This window comes from Calidris pugnax, unplaced genomic scaffold (genome assembly GCF_001431845.1).
Source record: "Calidris pugnax isolate Ruff unplaced genomic scaffold, ASM143184v1 scaffold89, whole genome shotgun sequence".
NCBI classification, from domain to species: Eukaryota; Metazoa; Chordata; class Aves; order Charadriiformes; family Scolopacidae; genus Calidris; species Calidris pugnax.
Window position 1 is genome coordinate 7,399,965 of NW_015090865.1, and position 20,710 is coordinate 7,420,674.

General features: G+C 48.2%; 1 protein-coding gene across 1 annotated transcript in view; it reads right to left on the bottom strand.

Annotated features, from left to right (window-relative positions):
- The window catches only part of STK32C (serine/threonine kinase 32C), a 34,118-nt gene that overhangs the window by 7,046 nt on the left and 6,362 nt on the right, over positions 1-20,710 (bottom strand). The window contains 6 exon segments of the mRNA XM_014945307.1: positions 481-597; positions 696-799; positions 1,292-1,381; positions 1,757-1,794; positions 2,136-2,309; positions 3,941-4,092. Of these exon segments, the coding sequence (XP_014800793.1) occupies positions 481-597; positions 696-799; positions 1,292-1,381; positions 1,757-1,794; positions 2,136-2,309; positions 3,941-4,092 (675 nt within the window).

Sequence of the window (20,710 nt, forward strand, 5' to 3'; positions counted from 1 at the left end):
CTGGCGTCACTGATCTGCTGTCAGTAATGTGTACAGCTTTTTTATAGCACACCCATCAGCAACTTTTCTGAGTTCCCAAGCAGGCAGAAGCTGCAACCGCAGCCTCCACGCCAAACCAGCAACTTTGTGGTGCAGAACACGGAAAGCAGCAGAGCATCCACAGGTACAGAACCCCCCCAGACAGTTCTCACAACCAAACACACCGAACCAGAGCCTTCAGCCCGGCAGAACTGGTGAGAGGGAGCAGCTAAGGTAGCATAGAATCACACAGAATACATAAAACCTGCATAATAATAATAACATAGAATGTGTTATAATAAACAAAACACAAGATTAATCTGTGCTTAAGCCTGAACAAAGTAATAAAAATTAGTCCTATTTCAATTTTACATTATTTATTAGTAGTTGAACATTTTCCAGCGAGTCCCACATGCACTGCAGCTAATGCACAATGTAAACCACGCCAGCAGGACGACTCACCTTTCTTAACAGCGCAACCATCTCTTTTGACCACGTAGAGGAGTACTGAACGCTGACTGTACTGAAGAGCTGAATCAAAGACTCCACGGGGTTGTTGGAGTGGATGTCATACGGCCTCTGGGGGGAAAAACAGACAGATGAGAAGACATTCCCTTTCCCCTCTGCAGTCATTCAGAAAGCGGGTTCTTAGACCCTGGACCGGCCGGGAGCCCTACCCAGCCCCGCAGCAGCTCATAAGCCATGATTCCCAGTGACCACCAGTCAACCTCGAAGGAGTAGCCCGTCCCGCCATTCATGAAGGAATGGAAAATCTCCGGGGCTGAAGAGAAAGGGCAAACGCAACAGGTTATTCTCTGACCAGTTCGCTTCTGTTTCAGTCTTTCAGGTAAGTGTGTACGTGAGCCTTATGGTTATTCTCATGGAGTAATGCCCGAGGGGAGGCTTTGTGAGCCGGGGGAGAACAGCGGGAGCAGCAGCAGGGGTTATGGGGCAGCTGGGATCTGGGGTACAGATGGGGAGAGCCCCCCTAGTCGGGCAAGGGATGGCAGGAACCGCGGCAGGAACCGCAGCAGGTCCCAGCCAGAGCCAGCGGGGAGGGCAGGGCGGGATGGGGAGCGGGTGCTGGCAACGGTTTGCTCGCCCCAGGAGTTTCACTTTTCAAACAATTAGGCTCTGCTGGATGAGCTGGGCGCATGCATTAATGTGGTAAATTAATTCAGCGCCTTTGTCACAGCCAGGGACTGTCAGGCAGCATGCGGTGAGCACACTGAAATGTGAAATACAGACGTAAGGAGCAGCTCTTATTTCTTACCCATGTATGGCTTTGTTCCAGCTAATGCAGTTGCTCTTTCACCATCCCTAATTATTGTTGCAATATTAAAATCTGTTAAATGTGCATGACCTTAAAGAAAGACACATTTTAAGAAGGAATTAATGGCAGTGCAGAACATTGTCAGTGCAGAGTCAGAACACATTCCTTTCCACAAGATCCTGCTTTTGGATGGTGTAGCACGGGCAGGTCGGGATCTGGGGGCATGGGGGCACCAGGGAGGGAGAAGGCAGCATGGGGGCAAAGCGAGATGGGGGCAACCAGGAGAGCGGCTGCCCGTGGTGGATCTTCCCTGGCATTACAATGCACAGGTACATCCGACCAAACACCAGCCTATGGAAGGAGCAGTGCCCTTTCCACACCTTTTCCAGATAAAAAGACCCACAGTATTCAACACTCTGTCCCTCGGATGAAGGAGGCAGGCAAAGCAAGGCAGGGAGGTCCTACCTTGCTCATCGAGGAGGATGTTGTCTGGCTTCACATCTCTGTAAAGAAGCAAGGTTACAGCAAAATGAAATCTCAGGCAGATCAAGGATGCAACCTGCAACTTTTTTATCTACCAAAAGTTAGAATGGTATAAAACAAAAACACCCCAGCGTGAGACATGTCCCTTTATGATGGACTAGATATATGCTTTTCCTGGGTAACTGGGAAAAAACTGGGAGCATCAGACTTATTCAGGCCCATTTCCACGTAAAATTTACAACACAAGACCAGGCCTATTTCTGTGAAGCCCTCCACTGTTTGGAAACCCATCCTGGGGGAGGCTGTCAGCCCCCAGGGACACGTGGGGCTCCCTCGACCAGCAGGTCCCCAGCGCCGTTACCTGTGGATGATGTGCTGGCTTCGCAGGTAGTCCAGAGCCAGCGCCATCTCACAGATGTAGAGTTTGACTGTTTCTTCCGTAAACTGGACATTCTGCTGCAGATGATAGCGCAGGTCGCCACCGAGAAGCAAGTCCACCACCATGAACATGTCCTCCTCGTCCTGGAAGGAGTACCTGCGGGTCGGCACTGCGTGAGCGAGCAGGGGAGGCACAGGCCAGGCTTCTTCCCGCTCCAAATTACACAGCTCCAAGGCCAGGCTGGACGGGGCTTGGAGCAACCTGGTCTGGTGGGAGATGTCCCTGCCCAGGGCAGGGGGTGGCACTGGATGGGCTCTAAGGTCCCTTCCAACCCAAACCATTCTGTGATTCCATGATTCTGTGATTCCTGTGAAAACCGCCAACACCACTACCAGCAGCTGCCCACTTCACTGCTTACACCTCTCTAATGAAGCAAGCACAGCTCAAGATGCCGTCTTGCTTTTTAACCCATTGCTACCCTAAGCCACACGTCCTCTGAAGGAGTAATTATCCTCATTAACCCCCTCTCACGCCGCCACTGCCACCTCCTGCAGAGCCCAGGCAGAGCTCGGGGCTTCCTTGCCCGTCCCTCCAGAGAAACTTCACATTTTCAACTGAGAACACTCTGACAAACCTATACTTAAAATACCTCCGCCGATCCTGAAAAAAGAGTTGGAAAACACAAGTGCTAATTTAACCATAAAAACCAGAAAAAGAGATTTATATTTACTATGGAGTAAAACGCCTCTCTAAATCTGGGGTGGATCCCACAGGAGATGGATAGCAGTGAGGATTACACTCCAAAACAACGCTCAATTGTTATATTTGGCGACAGCATTTCTGAGGAAAGAGTATGTGGGATTGTATAATACTTATGAATCACACACTTCTGCTCTCATCTAAAATGTAGGCTTATTCTAAAAGTACCAGCTGAAAGGGAAAAATTTGCTAAGAGAGCAACACTTCCTATGAATTTCATTACTTGTTGGAAAAAAAAGTATTTCATAGAATCCTAGAATCACTTATGTTAGAAAAGACCTTTAAGATCATCAAGTCCAACCATTACCTCAGCACTGCCAAGTTACTGAGTAATGTTTTAGTGTCTAATTTTTAAAAAAATCTCCTCAAATCAGGCTGAAATTTAACAAATAGCTGTAGTTGGTAATGCTTTTGAAACATATCCTGTTTAGATAGAGTAAAAAATTATACGCAGTACCGAGGGACCAAATACTGTGTAAAACATTATACACTTTGAATCATTTTTCTATTAATAAAAGTTATTAATCATCATCTCTAAAAATTCTAGTTTCTTTGATTTTTCAAGCTGTTGTTTGCTAGAAAAATTGGCCCCAAACAGTATCCGATTCACCACAGACTGTCACGGATTTCAGTGCCTCCACACACATGGATGGACTATTTCTCTACCAGTGACTGCCTCAAGACACCTGACTCAACCTGCCCCCCAGCACCCATGGAACTAAAATACTTCATGGTTAAATTGGCCGGGGGTCCCTCAGGAGGGACCTGATAGTGTATTTGCAAGGAGACTGTGAAAAACACCCAACACGCACATACAGGTTTTGATGGAAAACGAGAGGCTAAGGTGTTTTAAAATGTTTGATGCTGTAAGGTTCAGGTATCGTCTGTGCTCTGTCTCCTGACCACTTTCACATTATCAGGGACATGGATCGTAGCAGCTCACTAGGATGCTCCCACAGATGTCCCTGACTCCAGAGGACGGGGCTCTGCGAGGACCTGGGGGCAGGCAGAGGGGAGAGGACACTCACCAGAGGTTCACCAGGAACACGTGCTCGATCTCCTGCAGGATTTCCAGCTCCCTGAACACGTTGCGAACCTCATCTCTTTCAATGCACTGCTGTTTGTTCATGTATTTCATGGCATACATCTTCTCGGTGTCCCTCTTCTGCACAATACACACCTAAAGTACCGCCCAAGGGAAGGGACAAAGAGATTCAGTGAAATGTTCCATATCCTCGTTCGCCGCTTTACTGGGCTGAGACCCAAACCACTCAGCACTTCCATCCCACGTCCTGATCCCTGGGCTGTGACTTGGGATCTCAGAGATCTCCTGGGATCTCCCTCCCAAGCCTCCCTGCCCACGGCACAGTGTCCCTGGGCGCTGCACCCCCCCACAGGGTGCCTGTCACTGTGCACCCACACAAGAGGTTCCCCCAGGACATGACGCCCGGCTGCGGGGAGAGCTTTCCCTCCCGCCGGGAGCGGTGTCTGGGAGCTGTGGGAGAGGGCGTTCTGCTCGCTCACCCCCCACGGAGACCGGATTCAGGCAACCATGGGGCTTCTCTCCAGCCTGGACTCCATCCTGCTCACAACCTCCAGAAGACCGGGTTGAACCTATCGCGTGCATAGCTGTGCTCAGAAAGGCCAAAATACTCTGATTTCTTTTAGCAGAAAGTGACTAAAATGTACATTTGTTAAAAGCAACCGCAAAGAGCATGCCCCTGGGAGCACAGCAGCACTCCATCCTTGCAAGACCCAGACCCCCCGAGCCCCTCCAGTGCTCCCAGCCCAGGCTCCCACCCTCCTGCAGGACCATGCTATGGCCAATGGAGACAGGTCCTTCCCCGGCACAGGCCATGCTGTGGACCAAGCTGGTGGCCACTGGCCCGTTCCTGTCGCTGGCTGGTCCCTGCCTGGTCTGCTCCCCACCCCACAGCCCCTTCTCCCAGCTGGGCCATCAGGAGGCCATGGGGGTCCCCAGGCGAAACCTCAGTGTCCCAGCACCACTCACAGCTCCCAGCGCCCGCAGCCCCGGGCACCGGCAGGGAACCCATCCCCGGCCACGGCACCCGCTCCCCCGACGGGCACAGCCACCGGGCTGGCACAGCATCCCCAGCCAGCACCAGTGTGCCGCCTCTGACACCAACGGCACCTTAATTACCAAGGTAACTATATTTAAAAGAGATAATTAGTTATCAAGGTAACTATTTTAAAATGAACTAATGAAATCTCTACATCTGGTATAATTACATTTATCCTCTGTTAATTATCAGACTTGCCTACGATTAGAATGCGCTGGATGTATTTTCTTTGAAAAATCAGTAATTTGGCATTTTGGTCATGCAGCCTTCCTCCGGCGCGGCGCAGGGAGGGTGACCTGGGGGTGGCTTCACGCAGCTCCTCGGAGAGGGGGTCACACTTACGCAGGAGGAGCAAGGACAGGGAGTTCCATGGATGGCAGAAAACAGACGGGAGCCACCGAACCCTCCCGCACTTCTAAAATGGTGCCATTAATAACCATTTTGCAAGTGCTAATGGCGCACAGTATAGTGTCATCAAGGACACATTACAGCAAGAAGGTGACAAAATAATAGTTGGTTATCGTTAGCCTGATAAAAACATCCCAATTAGTGATGTGCACTGAAATTACGGGGATAATTCTGCCATCGTCACTGCAATTATGGTAAGGACGGAAAATTATGTATTGAAATAACTCCAGGCACAGCTCAGACCTGACGTTAAAGGCTCGCTCACTGCTGGGGCAGCTTGACCAGAGCAATTTTCTCCAGGTGGCCCTTGGACCGTGCCCAGAGGGTGGCACCGATGGCAGAGCCACACATGGGGGAGCGGGAGCGGGTCAGACATGGCAGAGGGGGCTCAAGGTCCCCAGACCCCCGCTCAGCCCCCCAGTGACCCCCCCACTGCTGGCTGCCCATCCTCCACCTGCAGTGGCAATGGCAAGCCCAACACCCACCGGCAAAAACAACTTCATATTTCATAAATTCTTTCAGCAGAAAAGACCTAACGATATCCCTTTAAAACATGGTCATGTAACTTCTCTAAAAACAAACCTTTGGAAAACAGCCATCCAGGCACTGAACAACATTCCTTCCTGATGTCAGTTTATTCCACATTATGGCTAGAAGCTCATTTATGTCTATATATTTATTTTTTTTTAGGTTGTGACTTGCAATATCTTAACAGGCATTGCATTTTATATTTATGTCATTTGCTTCTGTTTCTCCGCAGGGAAAATGGAAACTTAGTATAATAAATGAGAAAATGATGAAAACTTCTTGTACTCTGTAGTCATAATAAATAGTTTTCTGAAATGAAACAGCATCACCTACATACAAAGCAGTGCCAGTTTCAGGCACCCTGGAAATTCTTGTTCCCTGTTTTCTGGCACAGAGCCCCAGCGTGGGCACCGATGGAGATGTCCCTCTGCCCGCCAAGGCTCGCCACGTGCTGGGGTGGCCCCTGGGAGGAGCAGGAGGTGGCCCAGGGCATGAGGTCCTCGTGGTACCTGCTGCATCAGTGCCCCAACCTTTTCCTTTTTGTGCTTCTCCATCCATGCATCCGTTCCTGGGGATGGAGTAAACATCTACTCAGTAACAAGTCAGAGTGGTTTTTTAAATGAATCTCAGTCCATTTTCAAGCAGATCTACAACGCGAAGCAATGCAAGAAAGCAAAAAGAAGAGACTACTTTGTCCTCATTCTGCATAATGCGGTCCCTCGCCGCACAAAGGGAATTTTCAGTGGTTAAATACAGCCATTAGAAAAAATTGTATGTGACGCTGCCAGATTTGCGAAGCAGAAGGCAGGCATCAGCTGGTAGGATATTGCTCAAGACATGGCACATAAAAGATTTAATAGAGTCCCAGATACCCTGAACATTCAGCTGCTGCCAAATGGTTTGTATACAGCTGCCTTTGCTTTTATTGCATTAAAGGCATAAAGGGTTTGGAGCTTCCATTTGTGATTCAGGACATGGGATGCGCATTTAACATCTCCGGGCTCGATCTCACTTTATGGGGCCCCAGACAATGGCAACGCCTGTATTGTCACCATCGCTGGCAGCCTCTTCTCATCTGAATCTGGGACAAGCTCGGTCTTCACTCAACAGCCCCAGCTACCTCATTAATTTAGAAGGGAGTAACGAGGACCATCGACCTCGGGGGTATTAAAAAACTAACAGGCGCGGAAACTGACTCTTGGCTTTGAAAGACCTTTCTTTAAGGTAGGAGTTATTAAAAACTGCAGCACATGAGCAGACGTGCTCAGGGCTGCCTCTCCGCTCTGTGCAGTTTGTTTTTATCACAAAAGCACTCAGCAGTTAGCCTGACTGCACTTAACTTCCATGCAGCACCCAGGAGATTCCTGCCGCTGCCTCTCCCGAGGGCAGACGTGTCACACTGCTCCTGCCACCCCTGTGTCACACAGCACTGCCTGGAGAATGTCCCCAGCCTCCTCCGCTGCATCCCCATTGCCAGAGCATCTCACCCTCCACTAAGCGGACACTAAATCTCTCCCTTTGAACTGTCCCGATGAGAAATAGGGGTGAGAAGAGCTGGAAAGCCCAGGGATGGGAAGCCAGGAGGAAGCCCCCGGCAGGAGCCGGGCATCCCGTGGGGCAGAGAGCTGCATTGCTTCTCCGGGCACCTGGAGGACTCCTCTGTGCCGTGCCAAGCTCTGGCAACGCTCCCACCAGGCAAAGACTCTGCATGGAAACACAGCACAGCACCCAAAGCTCACCTGATTTTCCCATAGCGTCTGAAAACCAAAGCAGGGGGACAAAGGGACCAGCTTTAGTTTGAGAAGAAGGACCCAGCAGCAGCTCTGGAGCTGGAAGAGCTGGCAGGGCTCTGAGCCACTCTCCTGAGGCAGCTTGGTCATCACTGTTTTCACCTGCTTCCAACTGACCCAGGGAAAACATTAAGAATTTCAAATTTCAGACCACAATTTAATGTTCAGAAACCAAAACAAACAAAAGTAATACTGGGACTCAATAAGTGGAACGTAACTGAGGGACTTAGACTTTGACCAGTTTGTCTTCTACTCCCACCCACACCGTGGCTGTGCAGGGATGAACCCTGCTCTTTGGGTAGGAAGCACACGCACCATTTATACTCTCACACAAACCTGACCAAGGATAAAACCCTGAGATAAACCTTATTCTGTAGGATCAAAGCACTCTCCATCACACTGTGGATTAAGCACCAAAAGCAGAAACAAAGTCCATCACCTGCCAGGAACTATTTGCCTTCTTATTCCCCTGCATCACTCACTGAGCTCTCGCTTGCAGGAGTCACTTTTGTTTCCCACCCAACCATGGTGTAAGTTGGCACGGAAATAGAGAGCTGGAATTTGGGTGTTTTCTGGTGTCCAGGGGACTCAGACAGTGTGTCCTTTTTGGAAGGCTTTTTTGTTCTTGTTAATTTGGGATACTTTCTCCAAATGTCTGAATTTTTGCTGCTCTGTACATTTTTCAGTCCAGCTTGCTCTCTCTCTCAGGCAGCTTTGCCTTTTCTCCTTTAGAAATCCAGTAACTTTTTTCCTGCTGATTCTGAAGGAATCAAACGGGCTGAAATCCCTGCTCAGATGAAAGGTCATCTAATCATTTAATAGCATGTCCTGACTTATCTCAAACTAATTATAAAGGGGCAGCCCAATTTGCTGGGGCTCAAACAAAAGCAAGTAGTTTGCATTCTGGGCAGGATCTGCGAAGCTGATAAATACTGGAGACTGCCTGATCTCAGCTGCACAAAGATTATTTTTCCCTTCTGCAAATGCACATGTCATCTTAAATCAAGGCACCCACGACCCCCTCCTCTGCAGGATGTGTTGGACGCAGATACCCACAGCTCGGGTCACGAGACCTTCCTTTGGCTTCCGAACCGTGAGCAGTAAGTTTTCTTCTCGAACCTCTCAGTGGCTCCTGCCTTTGAGAGAGGAGACAAATGCACAGTAATCCCTACATGCTCAGATACTTTATTGACTTCGGCTGAGAGCCATCAGCGAGCTCCAGGGTATAAAGCTGGATTTCACTTATTTTGTTTTTAGAGTAGTGTCAAGGCTCAGCATCAGCAAGCACCACACACCAATATCAAACACCTTCATCCTACAGGAGAGTGAAACACAGCTGAACCCTGCTCTAGCTCATAAAAATGCTGACTTGGAGTGGTTGCACCTTGCTCACATATATTGATTTCTCCTCCAGCTTCTGCTGACTTCCCTTGGGTATTTATGTCTGAAGTGCCCACATGGAAAACCTACAAAACTCCAGTTAGATATTGAAACGGTTAAAAAAGTCTCCGTATTTCTCATTTTTCAGAGATGAAAAGCACTGCAGTTTTAAGTGGTCATTCTGGAAACGGCTGTGAGTCTGGAATGATGCATCGATCCCTCTGGCAGAGCTGATTTGATCCCAGCAGTGCTCTCCAACCATTAATCAGCCAGAGCAGCAGTGTTCTGCTCTCAAAAATAAGCCAGCCCTGATGAAGTCATGAGGAATTATCATGAGCAAAAGCATGACCAGAACCTGGCCTGAAGCTTTACCCAGGCAAAGGAAATATCCCTCACCTCCAACACCAGGCACCTCCTGCACTGGTGGCCCTGGAGAGGCAGAACCCGGTCCAGCCTGCAGCGCTTCTGCTGCACAAGCTCAAGGAGACCCATCGGTCCCCACGCCCGCCGGGGCCACCTGCACGATGTCTCACTGCCGGGTGCCACCGAGATGCAGGCTGGACCCTGGCTGGACCACCCACAGGGCTCATTCTCCCCTCTTGGGCTGCCGGGGCCAAATCCCTCCATTTTCCCCAATATCTACATAGCTGCCATTTTACTTGCAAGGTTAAAACTTGAAATGTGAAACATAAACATACAATTGTCTGTGGCACCCAAAAACATCAAGAGGCTTTGGGACCACCCGGGGAAAGGAGCCTCCCGACAGGGGACAGCACGGCAGTGGCCTCGGGAGGGATGTTGAGGAAATGGGAGCTTTGCAGCCTCGGTAGCAGTAAGAGCTAAGTTCTTCCTTCTGAAGGGCCAGAAGCAATAAGGAAGCACTTACCATGATGTATAAATAGCTCAAGCTTTTTTGGAGAACTGAATGCAGTTTTTCACCAAATGTTACAGCAGAAACAGGGAGATGTGGGAAATGAGCTAAGTTTTGCTTCAGCTTATTGATATATTCTTGTTAGTGTATCTGTGCTAACAAAGGAGTCTTAGTGATAGTAGAGTCTAATAAATTGTATCCAATTAATCCCCAGAAATGCCCTTGGTCTGTCAAGAGATCCTTGTTGGCAGAGCGTTATCTAGGGGAAGAGAAACAGACCGCAACACCGCCTTCCACACAGCAACCCAGAGCGTAGGGGAGTATCAATAAGGCCAAAGAAACCAGCCTTGGACAGTAAATCTGCCAAGTAGATGGTAGCAAAAACTGTGAAATAACATGTAGCGTAATCAACTAATGAAAGGCATGTTTAGGATAATGATTTCGTAGAGTAGGCATGTGTGTGCCTGCGCAGGAGGAGCACGGCCGCGGCACCACGGCTGCACGGGAGCCAGCATCGGTTCCCGTCACTTCCCGCACTCTCCATATCCACTTTGCATGAGGATGGCACCGATGGCAATTGAAATACTATCTTTGCCTGGTAATTAACATCTGTGTAGCTCTTGTAATTAAAAAGATAATACTAACTTGTTCTATACTTGTCATAAACACATAATGGATAAAACCAGCTAATCAATTACGTGTTTTTTTTTTTTAGACATAGCAAAGATAGCAAAGCTTAAACCTGCCTCCTAGGTATATTTGCAGTGATGTAATTAAAATATCATTAATTCATTAAGCACACAAACCATGGTGAGCAGCTGGATGAAGCTCTGCTGGAAGTATCTACCTCCTTTCCACGGGCCTGTCCATGACATTTGTGTCCAACCAGGAAGGAGCCCAGGACCAAGGCCATCCTCTGCAGCACCCTTGGTCAAAAGCTCCTTTAATCCCTCTAATTGCGGTGCTGGCTCCCAGCTACCGCCTCATAACAACCCACGGAAAACAGCACCTCCTACAAAGCCACAAAAGCACATGAGTTATGGGTAGTATCAGATGTGAACCGCTGACAACCTCCACCAAAAATCACCTCACATTTATCAAATCAGATTTATCTAATCAAAAGCATTCTTAAAAAGGCCACAGTCACATTGACTCCGACAGCAGCAATGACCCGGCAGCTGGGTCCATCTGACAGCGCTGCTGGGCTCTGCAGACGTTCTCCTCTCCCAACACCCAGAAACCAGCAGATGCAGAAGGACAGATGGATGGACGGACGGCTGGACATGCAGCTGTGGGCAGCACAAAGCTGCATGCTTCAGACAAGATGAATCATGAACTAAAAGTAAACTGATAATTACCGGCTACACAGGGCAATAAAATCAGGAGACTTAAGGGGAAAGGGCTGGGGCTGAAGCCCTCAGGTACCCCCACCCCAGAGACAACCCAGGGAGCAGGACTGCAGTCACACACAACTTCCCCGTGACGCTCACCCCACACTCAGCAGGGACACGTTACTATAATACTGTCTGATCCTGAATAAAAACATACTTTAAAACGATCAAAAACCTTCATTGCTTGATTATGCATCTTATTTATCCCAAACTTTGTTCTGGGAACAGTTTTGACAGCAGTGTCTCTGGCAGTGTTTTTCCCAACCATTATCTCCAGCACACAAAGACCCAATTGAAAGAATGGGACATCTGCAGCTGCGGTCCCAGCGCCAATCTGCGCAGCAATCCTCCCTATTATGCCGTGTTGACGAACCAGGCTCGGTGGCACCAACGGCTGCTGGCCGTGACAGCAGCGCTCCTCCACCTTCCCACTTCTCCTCCAGCTTTTGGCCCTGCCTTGGGACTGGGTCGGGCCATGGGCACTGCTCGGGGCCAGCCCGCGCGGCAGAGCGTCCCTGTGTTGGGGTGCTCCCCTGCACTGCTGTGGTCCCCACAGCGACAGACACTCCTGGTGTAACGCCCACGTCGCTTCTCCTGCCTCCTTCCACAACCAGTCCAGGTGAGATGCTGGCACTCGCAGACGGGGGCACAGGGAACAAACAGGTACACAAAACCACAGAATCACAGGACCACAGCCTGGCAGGGACCTCTGGAGGCCACCCAGTCCAACCCCCTACCATAGAAGGTCCACCCAGAGCAGTTGCACAGGAACGTGTCCGGGGGGTTTGAATGTCTCCAGAGAAGGAGACCCCACACCCTCTCTGGGCAGCCTGTCCCAGGGCTCTGCCACCCTCACAGCAAAGAAGTCGTTCCTCGTGTTGAGATGGAATTTCCCGTGTTCCAGTTTGGGCCTGTTGCCCCTTGTCCTGTCACTGGGCACCACTGAGAAGAGTCTGGCCCCATCTTCTTGCCACCTGCCCTTCACATACTGTAGCAGCTTTTCTGCAATTAACGTTTTCGGCCACATCTCTAAGAATAACAGCAAGTATTTTAACAACACAGTCACCCTTCAGACTCAAAGGTCAAAACCAGAACCGATCTACCCAGGTATAAAGCAATTACTAGGTGTAAAGTTGCAGTGAATGGAAGATGACTGTGATCCTCAGGAGCCACGCTGAGGTTATGTGCTCAACAAGTCTGCCCTCCTGTTTTAAGAGATGATTTTGTTCTCTATTCCAAACACCTCCCCACATTTCACTCCTTTAAATATTTTTCATGGAGTCTTACAACTTCATATTTTCCCTGCTGAAAAGTTATGCTCTATCACAAGATCGATGAAAGACTGGTTTGTGAGAACACCATAAATCATTAAAACCTCTTTAATTCAGCACTGCTGCTTGGTACAGCCACGTTGTAACAGCAGCTGATAAAACTTTTATTCCTAGCAAGCCTGTTAGTGTTTCCAGGTCTTGTCAACACTTCCATTAAAGATCCCTTTCTCAGTTCCCTATGCTAGAGACGAGAACCCCTTCTGACCTAAAATAAAGCCTGCTGTCTGAGGCTGCACCTCAGCTTACCAGCAGCTTCAGCTTTGTAGTCTGGAGAGCGTGGTCATGTTCTCATCTCCTGCAAACCTGCAGCCCTTGAAGTCCAACAGACCCGTATGGATTTATATCACCTGCTAAGGTGGCCAGCCCTCTGTGTACCAGGGAAGTAAAACACACCGTATAGGTACAGCTGGAAGCGTGACCAAAACACATCCCAAACGAAGCTTCCACATATTATTTTTTTCAGAATGAACCTTACTCCTGCCTTGCTGTTGACATCAATGGCACACAACCAGCACACTGAAACCATGGCAGAAAAAGCTCTCCTTACTGGCACTTCGGGGAGCCCAGTTCCTCCAGTTGGCATCTATGAGGGAATATTTTCCAATTTTCCCGCAGGAGTTCATGAGACGGGGATGCAGAATGTTATCTACATGCTCCGAATCCTATGATTTAAAGCAATTTTAGGTGGTTCAGATTAACCACTTCCTTTTAATGTCATGCCGAGAAAATAACATCTCAGCAGACATTAAGCAGATGTTTCCATAACCGAGTTTTGGATGTGGGTGATTATTTGACTTCCAGCTCCAAAAAATGGGTAGACTCTTTCACCTCATGAGAGACATTAACAAGGAAAAACTAGAGCAGTGACAGTGTACAGACCTAAGAAACAAAAAAGGAAAAGGAGCATTTTTCTTTATTTTTGTTTGTCCTCTTTCTCCACCCTCTCCCCTCTTGCACACGAGCTAAGGGTTTCATCAATTAATAGAAATTATGGACTATCAGATATCTCAAAATCTGGTACCTTTACTAAATTTTAAAACAAAAACATAGGGATTTTGGAGCATTCTTTGGTCATAGCCTTGGGCACATGTCTCTGATGTGGCCTGGCCTGGGTTTGCTGACCTTCGGGACACATTTGTGGCAGACCCTCACTCGGGAGGTCTCGAAGCGGAGGGGAAGGGTGTCTCCCACCGCACAGACGGCTCTGCTGGGCACGGGGAGGAGGACAAGCAGGGAGATGTGTTCTGGAGCTGTCACGCTTCCTACGGAAAGGCTGTTCGGCATCTAGATTTTTGTGTAGCTTTAATCACATGCTCATGTCTCTGCTGGGCTTTTCTGGCTTTAATATTATTTCAAGCAGAACGATAAAAAAATCAGACCAACCTGCAGAAATCCCTGAAGACGCCACAACCCTTTCTACCTCTTGGACGGATCCAAACCTGGATCCACCATGTACCCCAGTTCAGTAGCACTCCATGGACTTAGATGAGGATCTGGACCCCTGTATTCAACTACAGTTAACAAGCCTTTTCTGAATAAAAGGTGGAAAATACATCTTCCTATGGTTGACAAATATTTTGAGTTAAATCTTGTATTTGGAGTCATCTTTCATACAGCCATGATTAGATTCTGTGATGGTTTATACGCTGGTCAAAGAAGCAGATGAAAAGATTTTTTTCGTTACATATTTGATAAAACTTGGGAACAGAGCGAAATCTAATTATTTCCAATGAAGAATGGAGGGCTTTATTTAATCTCTGAATGCAAATTAATGTTGAAGCTTTTCCTGATCCCAAGGCAAGAACAATCACTGTGCTATTTCAAAAAAACCTCATCGCTCATCTTTAAACGGCGCTGCCGGGCAATGGCCTCAAGAGCGACACGGCCCAATGTCCTCCTTTCTGTGCTGCTGCCACAATGTGCCTCCCAGGCACCAAAGTTTCCATTCTGCGCTGAAGTAAATAAATACAGGTATAACTTCTCAACTGAGAACGAAGGGGATACTCGTGTTTCACAGGGCAAAACCGTCAGGAGGAATTAATGCCACTAGCATCCAAATGCTTAATTTTTCATCAGCTTTGTTGCTCTGATGTGTTTAGCACCAAATTGCTATGAAGGGATGTGTCTTGGTGGGCATCTCCTCTAGTGAGGGTCCTCTATGCTGAGAGACCTTGCTTTGCAGCACCAGGCCCAAGGTATTGCACATCACACCACAGACACTCAGACCCAAGATCCCAGCAAATTTTGAATGGCTCCCAGCACAGAGGTGAGCAACGCTCACTCCAGTTCACTAAAAACAGCTAATATGCCAGAGCAACGAAATCCTCCCAGCTTTACTATCAGCTGTTGGGTCTGCCAACGGGCATTCAGAAATTAGAATAACTCTAAACAATTGTTACTTGACAGCAAATACCTCTGTGCACATACTGTGCCTGTGGCCACAGCACTAATTCCTCCATCAACCGCAGCTCCCCTCTCCAGGCTTAAGTCAGTAACTTGGCTGGATGGAAGTTTGGCTACATTCAAGTCCCATCTCTTCAGATTTGCTTTTCAATATTGCATTAAAATCCCTAGTATCTCTCCCTGGGGAAAAAGAACAGTTCAAACCTAGACCTTGCAGGAGTTGACTGAACATAGCTTGATTTTCCCTTTGTCCTACACGCCCAACACTTAACACAAAGTGTTTGGATGGCCACCAACAGAGACCATAGTAAGGAACTGTGAAAGTATACAAACAGCAAATGCCTCAATGAGAAAACATCATCTGGGAAGTGAGAGGATTAATGATCATTTGTGGTTAAGACCATCTCAGCATACCTAGCACAACTCTATTAACTACTGATGAATTTCACTGTGACCATCGTTGACCCCTCCTTTAGAAAAAGCAAGAAAGTAAATGTCAGGCAGCTCCAGCATCTACCTCTGCACATGTAGGATCTCAGTACACAAAATATGCCAGGTCCCTTCTTCACGAGGAACGTCTTGCAATTCTTCTAACGACTGATTTCTGTCACGGATGGCTGGAGAGAGCCATGTCTCCTGGAAGAGACAGCTGTAGGGGCCAGGGAGATGGAGTTGCCTTTCCCATGGCAGGGTACAGAAGCTGAGTGTGGGCACATGGACATGGACAAACCTCCCACTCCTCCTGGCTGGTCTCCTTCCTCCGTTGCTGTGGCCACCCCACCAGCTCAGCCAAGCAGATGGGTCACCAGCAGACAAGGGGTTGCCTCCAGCCTGTTCCCAAGGAGCCACCGCACTAGTTCATAAGCCTTTCTATCAAACCTCCCCAACAGTACTTAATTATATCATATCACCAGAATGAAGAAATATGCTCCAAGCATTTGACAGCAGAGAAGAGGATCTTCCTCCTGCGGCTCCCCCATTAGGCATCTAAGGAGCTTTCATGCTTGTACTCATTAATGCTGCTGAGTTACTCACCATCCCTCGAGCGGCCCATCATCACGGATGTCTCCATGATCATCAGGCAGCACTTAGCGAGCTGAGTCACTGCTATGACTTCAGCCTGGCCGCCCAGAGGAGCCAGCAGCCACCCAACCCAACCCAGCCCTGCCAGCCCAACGGCAAGCAGATCGATTCCGTGGCAAACTCTGCTCGCTGGATTAATGGCACAGGGCACGGGGAAGGGGCACATCAATACCTGAGCTCATCGCTCCCACCCAGCAGAGGTGCCTGACCGTGCCTTAAGTCCTGCCTCGAGCCTGGGAGCATCACCCAGAAGAGGAGCTGCTGCCGAGAAAGGTCTCAATCGGAGTACCCTGCCCAGGAACAACCCTGTGGATCTACTCCCACTGATAAGGCAAAAGATAATCACAGGGGCTAAAATCTAGTTTTCCCATGTTACACAAGTGTTCTCCTTTGGGTTTGCATCTGAACATATTTCCCTGCCGAGGAAATACGGCAGAGCTGAGCCGAGAGCCCGGGGGTGCGGGGGGAGGCAGGGACCTCGGCACGGGGCACACGGGGGGCACTATTCCGTAGGAGATGAGCGTCGGCCGAACAAAGCTCCTGTGTGCTTCCTAAACGGCAGCCGGGAAGAACGGGCTGGTTGTCATTTAATCTCCAGTATGGTCCGGTTTAACCGCACCATTTGCTGAACACCAACAGATAGATATTTTATACTGCGGTGCCCTTTACTTAGAAGATTTTTTAGCACTTACTTTTAAAAATATTTTTTAGATCAAAAGTAATAATATAGCAAAATAATCTTTCTGCAACTCTGTGAGTGAACAACATTAACAGAAGGATTCTTGATGGATTTTGTACATAAATAGTAACTAAATGGGAGGTGAGAGTGAAAAGCAGAGACACAAAAGACTTCTCTTTAATAAATACTGTTCCTTTCCTTTCTTTTCTTTCTTTAAAAAGATCTCATGTGTTTACAGTGCAAAGTGTTTTCCCGAATGAGATAAAATTCCTGATCATGCAGAAAAAATATAATTTATCACAACTGTGACTGGTCAGTAAGAATAAAAAAGTATAAAAGATTAGAAAAGCATATTTGCAATTGTTGTTATTGACGGGGAGTCAGATGGAGGGAAGCAGCATTCAGGGACTCAAATGCACCAAAAATCACATCCTCTTACTTATGCTGCTCACAGCACTTGTTCTTTATTTCATGGCCATTTTCTCAGACGCTCTTTGCTCATGACAGGCTGAGCAGTTTGACCTTTCCCTCTGCCAGTGCTTCGCTTCCTTGTTTCCCCAAGTGCCAAAAGCAGTTATTTAGCAGAAAGATGTAGCAAGAGAAACAAAAAAAAAGAGCAGGTATCTAAATGGCAGAAACAGCTGATGCACGAGAATTAGTCATTTCTGTCTCTTCCACCCCAAATCCATCAGTCTTGGGCAGAGAATGAAACGAGAAGCAGGGACACAACTGGTGGCAGAGCAGTGGGGTCTGCGGGACGCGGGGCAACACGTGCCCTGCTCCGCTCCCAAACAAGGCACGTTCACACAGAATCACAGGGTGGTTTTCGTTGGAAGAGACCTTTAGGATCATCAGGTCCAACCATTAACTCAGCACTGGGTGCTCCGTGAGAGGGACCCAGCCAGCGCATCCCCCGCAGCCCAACCAGCCTTTCTGGGTCTGTGCAAACATTTGTACTGCTCTCAGCTGAATTAATTAATTGTCAGAGAGCAGCCAGACAAACATCAAGCCTCTGACAAACTGGAGGGAGCAGCAGCTCTTCACCATTTGTTACTGGCAAAATGTCACCCTTTGTGCAACAAATACGCATTCCTGGTTTCCTTAAATGGTTCCTGATGAAATAGATACTCTATATAATGCAGGTCAATTTTCAGGAAGCTATTTCCAGCTAGAGAATGAAAACACTCATGAAAATATACAATATGCTGCACTCTGACAATTCCGGCTGTTTTCTGGGGGCCTCAGATGTGATGGGTGTTCACACCACCATCCAGCTGAACCAACAGCAGCACCATGCCCACACAGGACTTGGTCACCCGCTTGGACACGAGGGATTCACACAAGCTGAACCACTGCACCTGACTGCATCACCACTGAGCTATCACCTGGGACGTGCACGCCAGCGTGGGGACAGGGACCAAAGGCACAGAACACAGGACAAGGTGTTCAGAGGTTAAAACAGAAGAACACCAAACCCTGAAGCCATGCAAAAATAGAAATGACACATAAATAGAGATGAAATAGAAATGGTGCATAAACCCAACCCAGAGGTGTCCGTGGACTCAGCTGGCTGGTGAGCAGCTCGGGGCAGCCAGACACTGGACAACTCCATGGGAGGGAGGAGATTCCAGCCCCAGCAGAAGTAACAAGAAATGTATCCCCATGGTCTCCCGAACATTGTCACACGAAATACCCTATCTTCCACACAACCTTTCTGCTCCACCTCAAAAGTTCTATTCCACAACAACTTTTTCCACATCCTCTTTTTGCCTGTCCCCAGAATCCATCACCATAGTTCACTTGGGAAACAAGGCAAACCACTACCTTGCCCGTAAAAGATGCAATCTCAAAGGAGAAAGGCAGGCAGGAAAATTGGGAGGAATAGAAGCACATCATGCTCATCAACAGGAAAGACCCTTCCTCAGAAGTCTGGCCATGAGAAGTTTCCGTCCCACGGCAGGTCTAGCCTGGGAGCTGCTGCTGACTTCTGGTGCGCAGCACAGGCAGCAAGTCCCTCTGTAGCACAATTGTGTCAAATCTATCATTACGACAGCAGTTTCTATTGCTAATTGTACACCAGTTGCACCAGTTTCTGTTTATATTTCTCACAGTCCAATTTTTCTTCATTGCTGAGACAGAGGAACTCTCAATTGCCTGTTACTGGCTTGTGGGCAGCGCCTGTCCTCACCACAGAGAAACCAGAACACAGCTGTGCCCGGGACAGCTTTATGGATTTCTGTCTGCACAAACACCATGAGGTTGGGATTTGGTTTCAAGCAGTGCACAGACGCTTCAATAGGAAGTCGTGAACTCCAGACTGCTTTGAACGCTGGTCCAACCCACAGGAAGAAATACATCATGTGCAGAAAAGGAGAAAGTCTCTTTCTGCAGACATCACTGAATGGTGGTGCTGCATGGAGTGATGGAACGGGTACACCCCGTAATGCTCGGGGTAAACCCAGACAGTATATACTTTAATAAACTATTACAAAAGAGCTTAGGGAATATTTGCTGCGTCATGCTGATATATTCATAATTTCTTAAGAACAGAGAACATTGTTCCTTAGCATTTATGACATTAAGTGGTTTGCAATTGAATTGTCCAACCATGAGCATTCACAGAACACCCCAAACTCATAAGCTGCAGCTTCTCAGGGCCTGTAGATGACTCTGATGTCCAATGTAGCTTCCATTTTATTGTTGCCAAATCCTGCATCTGATGCTGAAACATCCCATGCTCTTGGTTCAATTAACCAGCTTGTGGGGGTGTGTTGTATGACGGCTTGTCAGAACAAAAAAAAGATCCAAATGCTGGTCATATGTAAGCCACTGAAAAATTTATAATTAACATTAGCAAAGCAGGGCACATTTTTCTTACTTTAAAAATAAGAGGTTTTTATGCATGGCACGTGAGACCAGCAGCCTGGCGTGCGCTGCACGACCTCTGGGCTTATGGCCGAGGACACCTCAACTGGGGTTGGGGTTCCTCTTAGGGGTCAGGCTGCAAGAACAATCCAATTATTAATCCCAGCAAGTGCCAAAATATTCTGCTCTTTGTCCTCACAGACGGATGATAGTTTATGAAATTCAGTAATGCATTTTGGTGGGGTTTCCCCATAGCCACACCACCCAGCCCTGCTCTGCCCTCTCCTCTCCCACCGGTTTTCTTGTGGGACCCCATGAGACTCCAACACAACCTGGAGATCTCCCATGTCCAACATCCCCTCCAAGACCTTCAGCTCTCCATCTCCTTACCCCATCATTAGTTTGGCCCTTCTGAGAACAACGGTCAGTGTCTGATTCAGAGACATCTGCCACCCAACAGACAGCAGATGTCAGTCCATAACAAGGTCTCCTCAACGAAAGGCCTAGAAAGGAGATTGCACTTGGGGCTTGGGTGGGGAGGGGGTTGATGGTGCCGTGTGCGCATTTTGACGTCAGAATTTAATATTGAAAAATCTTAAATGTAAGAGCACAGTTTTGCCTGGCAGAGGGAGATCAACAAACGAGCAAACATTTGTTTTGTGTCAAAACAACTGGTCCAACCCAGTCCAGGCAGAGGTAACATGGTACAAGAAAACCAGGCATGGAACATGGCAAAGAGATGTCCTAGAGGGTCCAGTCTGTGGTCCTAAAGTGTCAGAGAGATGGTTTGTGCTAATAACAACAATAACTAAACATCTGCAACAGTCACAAGTAATTGGAAAAACACCTTTTTTTCAAAAGGGCACATGAGAACACGCTGGGCATTCCTGTCCATAGGGACTTCCCTGCCACTCTCATTGTGGGCGGCTGGAGACAACTGTGGAACTCTGATCAGGGACTTTGTGGAGGAGAGAGAAAATGCCCCAAG